Source organism: Phanerochaete carnosa (genome assembly GCF_000300595.1).
Source record: "Phanerochaete carnosa HHB-10118-sp unplaced genomic scaffold PHACAscaffold_140, whole genome shotgun sequence".
Lineage (NCBI taxonomy): Eukaryota > Fungi > Basidiomycota > Agaricomycetes > Polyporales > Phanerochaetaceae > Phanerochaete > Phanerochaete carnosa.
Genome location: NW_006767767.1, coordinates 3,136 through 6,967, shown reverse-complemented (window position 1 = coordinate 6,967; position 3,832 = coordinate 3,136). Strand labels below are relative to the sequence as shown.

Genomic DNA, 3,832 nt, shown 5'->3' with positions numbered 1-3,832 from the left:
GCTCTGGCTTGGGGCGAGGCTCTTGAGGTGTAAGTGTCGGCTGCCCGCTATCAAAAATCAAGGGTTGTGCAGGTACATCGTCGATGAAATTCAAGCATGCTTGCGAAGCTGATGCTTCCCCTGCAGCAGAATCCGGTTGAGGCGTGGCCGGTTTCGAGAGGGTTTCTACAGTATCACGAGCGCGCTGCGTGGCCGTTGGCGTGGCTGAGGGTCTGAAGGTTAAGCATGAGGCGGGAATTAAGCGAAAGTTTGCGCACCGCTTCTCAGGAAGTATAAAGGATCATCCTCATGTTGCAGTAGCTCGTCCAGCACCCCCTTTTTATTCCTTTCCGTAGCAGCCTTCGCCTCCTCCGCAAATCGGTCAAAGAATTCAAAATTCCGGACGGGCGAGAAGGGCTGACCAGCGTCAGAGCCAAGCTGGTGAAGAGGGTCTTCTGTTGACGGCACCGAGACGAATGACCCAAATTCTGAATCGGTGGAGGATGTTCGAGAGTGCTCTGTGTTCCGGGGTCGGACGATCTCCATTATTGGTTCATCTGGAACTGGATGCAAAGTAGGGGATGCCCGTGGCGTCGCGGGGGAGAACAAGGTCGCGAATATGTCGTCTTTAGCGTCGTTATTCGTGAGCCGCCGCGATGTCTCGGCTGGAAGGGGTATCAATGGTGGAATGGATATAGGCTGGGACATTCTGTTATGCTATGTCAAATAAGTCGTATCATGAAATGCGGCGTAGATTTTCCACTCTGTAGTATCGTGAGGACGTCTGAGCCGAGGTACTAGTAATACGACAAACCTACTGCAGTGGTAGTAGCACAGTACGAGGGACGAAAGATACACAGTTTATCCTCGTTGTTCGAGCGAGCAGCTCTGGCAGCAACCGATCGCAACGTTGTGGTCGCTGGCGGAGAGATACATAGACGCCAAGGCATAGTTGCCCGCCGCCTCCATCTTTGTCGAGATAATACGCATCAAAACAGCGCATCAATCTGATGGCCGAGTGGCATCGTGGCGCTCAGCGATGCTTTTCCTCCATGACTCTCATGAAAGGTAGCAGTCAAAATCATGCACTAGCGACAAATATTTTTACCTATGTTTCCGCGTAAAGAGGTTCAAATCTAGTGCTTCACTACGACGAACTCGCACTTGCTGATCAACCATCGCTCACAGCCTTCACCGTGACGACCGTTTTGTCCGGACCTTTGACTCCTGACAACGGCTGGAAGCCACGAGTACTCCTCGTTTCTTCAGCATGGGCATAATTTCGTCACTTCTCCGTGCCTTTAGCGAACATGTGTCTCGAAATCGTATCACAGGTTCCCTGATCCACGTTTTTCTTTGGTTGGCGGGGCGGAAGGCTGTGCGTCCCGACATGCCAAAGGCGGTCCAGGGTACCCTCATTCGTACCATCGTACCATCTATCCTTGCACTTTCGATGCCCGGATATGCTTTACTTCGGTCATCCTCCAAGATTCCACAGCGGCGCCTCCAGCATGTTCCACAGGGGAACGCCGTTAACACGTTGTCGTTATGAAATCATGGTGCATATAAAGGCTCAAGCTACGGACGCTACACCTTACGTTTGCTTGCTTGTTACACTCACATACGACCGTTCTACCCTCTCTTGCGCTTCAACACTCTTCAGCCACCTACACCATGGCAACTGTCAACGGCATCCGGGTATTCCTCTATGTGCTCTTGGTAAGTGGATACTCCACGAGCATTGGAAATTTCAAGCTCATGATCATACGCCACCATCGTAGTGGCTGTTTGCGGCAGTAACTCTGGGTCTGAGTGCGGCGCGGATACACTATACTCTGCACATTCCTCCTGGTGACCCTCTGAACCGTGGCGTTGACTTCTATGGTGCGCGTTATATATCCATCACATTGTTCTCCCTTTATCCTAATTATTACTTACACCTTTAGACCCCATTGTCGCTGAACTCTTGGCCACGTCGGCCATAACCGTTCTCTGGGTCCCTTGGGTGTGCGTACCTGAGTAGTTTCTCGCTCCTTGCCACACGCCACTGACGTCGTACGCGTTCCAGCGTCTCCATCATAACACGCACTTACGACTACGGCATCGTCTCCACCTTCCTAAGCGAGACGATCGGCCTCTTCATCCTGTTCGTTCTCTGGCTTGTCGGCGCAGCTATCGCTACGGTGCGTCCCTTCCTGCTTCCTGAAGTACTTTGAGCGCTGACATGGTAGCCGCAGTCCTCCTGGGGTAACCTCGCTTGGTGCCATATCTACCTGCCGTGCCGCGTTCTCACGGCCCTCGTCGCTTTTGCCTGGATGAGCTTTATCATGGTCTTTGTCCTGCTCATCATCAGCGTCATGTTCTCCATTGCGAACAGGGCATTCAAGCAGCCGATGCACGGACGGTACGACCCGCGCTCGAGCTATGCCCCCAGCTACCGCGTATGAACCAGTAGGATCGGATAACGAACTATTTGGAGCACATGAACTAGCTAAATCGATTGTAACGTGTAGATGCCTGTAATAGTCCCACCTCTATTATTTTATAATGACCAGGACGACGTTATCTCCTATCCATGGCGCCTGCAATTCGATCATTTTTGGCACGGGTGATCATCCACCATTCCGGCGTCCAATTTGCTTTGCTACCAGAAGCAATACCATGTGCTCGTCGAGTTATGCTGTGTATATAGGCTCGGGACGAGGATGCTTCGCCTTCCGTCTGTCGTATTCATACCCTTCGACACCATCTACACAAGTAATGGACGACCTACCACTGAACATTCGCTCAGCCGTGGTGAGTACTGGTGGCCACGCTACTGATCCGCAGAATTTCGAGCTCGTCTCTAAGATTGCCGTTTAGTGGCCTTTCGCTGTAGTGACTCTCGGCCTAAGTGGTGCAGGGCTTCATTACACGTTGCGCAACTTGTCCACAGGCCCCTTGGACGATAGCCAAAGCTTTTTTAGTACGTGCGACTCTGCGCGGTTCATAGAAAATACCTAACACGCAAACGTATATGCTGGTTCATAGAACCCGTCCTCACTGAGCTTATTGTCACTTCGGCTATAACGATCCCCTGGTCTCACCTGCCTTCAAAGTACCTGAACTCCTCTGGCATTCTTTGGCGCACTTCACTAACATCGTGCATATCCTTAGCTGGTTCATCTCCGAGAGGTACGACCTCATCATCCTGACCACCCTTTGGCTCGTCGGCGCAGCCATGGCCACAGTATGTCATCCCTGCTCTCAGCCGGAAGCTTCTCAGTCACTGATACAGTTATGGTTAATGCTAGTGCCTCTGGAGCAGTGGTTCCTGGTGTCACCCTGACATGCCCTGCCACCTGCTTACGGCCCTTGTCGCCTTTGCATGGATGAGTTTCCTCCATATCAGCGGCCAGCTTACCGTTCAGCCAAAGACCGATTCTGATGGTTGTCTGGCTTAGCAACCTGGAGGCTACGCAACGCCTCCTTTCTTATTCTCGGCTTCCATCTCAGCTCTGGAGTGCTTTCGCTCTGTGCTCACTTTCCAGACACGCACTTCATAATCTCGTCCCCCTTCAAGTTCGTGTCGAATAATGAATCCTCGTCTTATATTCCGCACGCCCTTGAAAAGAATCCCCTAGCTCTTTTCCTTACTCAAGGGCACGTTCTTCTATGTCGTTTTACAAGAACATATCTCTACCAGTCTTGTCTTCCGCTTCGAAGAATCGAGCTTGCGCTGGTGACTCGTCTTTCCGTTTGAGTATTACCTGTAACTCTATCGCATGTGCTTGCACTTTAGTCGGTTTATTGACTAATTCACTTCAATTTACGATATAAGCCTTTCTACTAGTAGAGCCATCGCAGGCTTCGG

At 51.4% G+C, this 3,832-nt stretch overlaps 4 protein-coding genes across 4 annotated transcripts; 2 read left to right on the top strand and 2 right to left on the bottom strand.

Annotated features, from left to right (window-relative positions):
* Positions 1-237: 237 nt before the first annotated feature.
* PHACADRAFT_189009 (uncharacterized protein) lies at positions 238-778 on the bottom strand (the record flags this gene model as incomplete). Its single annotated transcript, XM_007402401.1, has 1 exon — positions 238-778. The coding sequence occupies exon 1, from the start codon at positions 685-687 to the stop codon at positions 238-240; it is 450 nt and encodes a 149-aa protein (XP_007402463.1). The 5' UTR covers positions 688-778.
* A 387-nt stretch (positions 779-1,165) lies between these two features.
* On the top strand, positions 1,166-2,523 carry PHACADRAFT_265927 (uncharacterized protein). Its single transcript, XM_007402400.1, has 6 exons — positions 1,166-1,608; positions 1,643-1,698; positions 1,761-1,863; positions 1,926-1,986; positions 2,048-2,162; positions 2,217-2,523. The coding sequence occupies exons 1-6, from the start codon at positions 1,491-1,493 to the stop codon at positions 2,424-2,426; spliced, it is 663 nt and encodes a 220-aa protein (XP_007402462.1). The 5' UTR covers positions 1,166-1,490; the 3' UTR covers positions 2,427-2,523.
* A 3-nt stretch (positions 2,524-2,526) lies between these two features.
* On the top strand, positions 2,527-2,841 carry PHACADRAFT_167361 (uncharacterized protein; the record flags this gene model as incomplete). Its single annotated transcript, XM_007402399.1, has 1 exon — positions 2,527-2,841. One exon carries the CDS (start codon positions 2,527-2,529, stop codon positions 2,839-2,841), a length of 315 nt encoding a protein of 104 aa, XP_007402461.1.
* Positions 2,841-3,575, bottom strand: PHACADRAFT_265924 (uncharacterized protein). The gene is made up of 4 exons (XM_007402398.1): positions 3,273-3,575; positions 3,136-3,208; positions 3,010-3,076; positions 2,841-2,944 (listed from the first exon to the last, which is right to left on the bottom strand). Exons 1-3 carry the CDS (start codon positions 3,363-3,365, stop codon positions 3,072-3,074), a joined length of 171 nt encoding a protein of 56 aa, XP_007402460.1. The 5' UTR covers positions 3,366-3,575; the 3' UTR covers positions 2,841-2,944; positions 3,010-3,071.
* Positions 3,576-3,832: the final 257 nt, after the last annotated feature.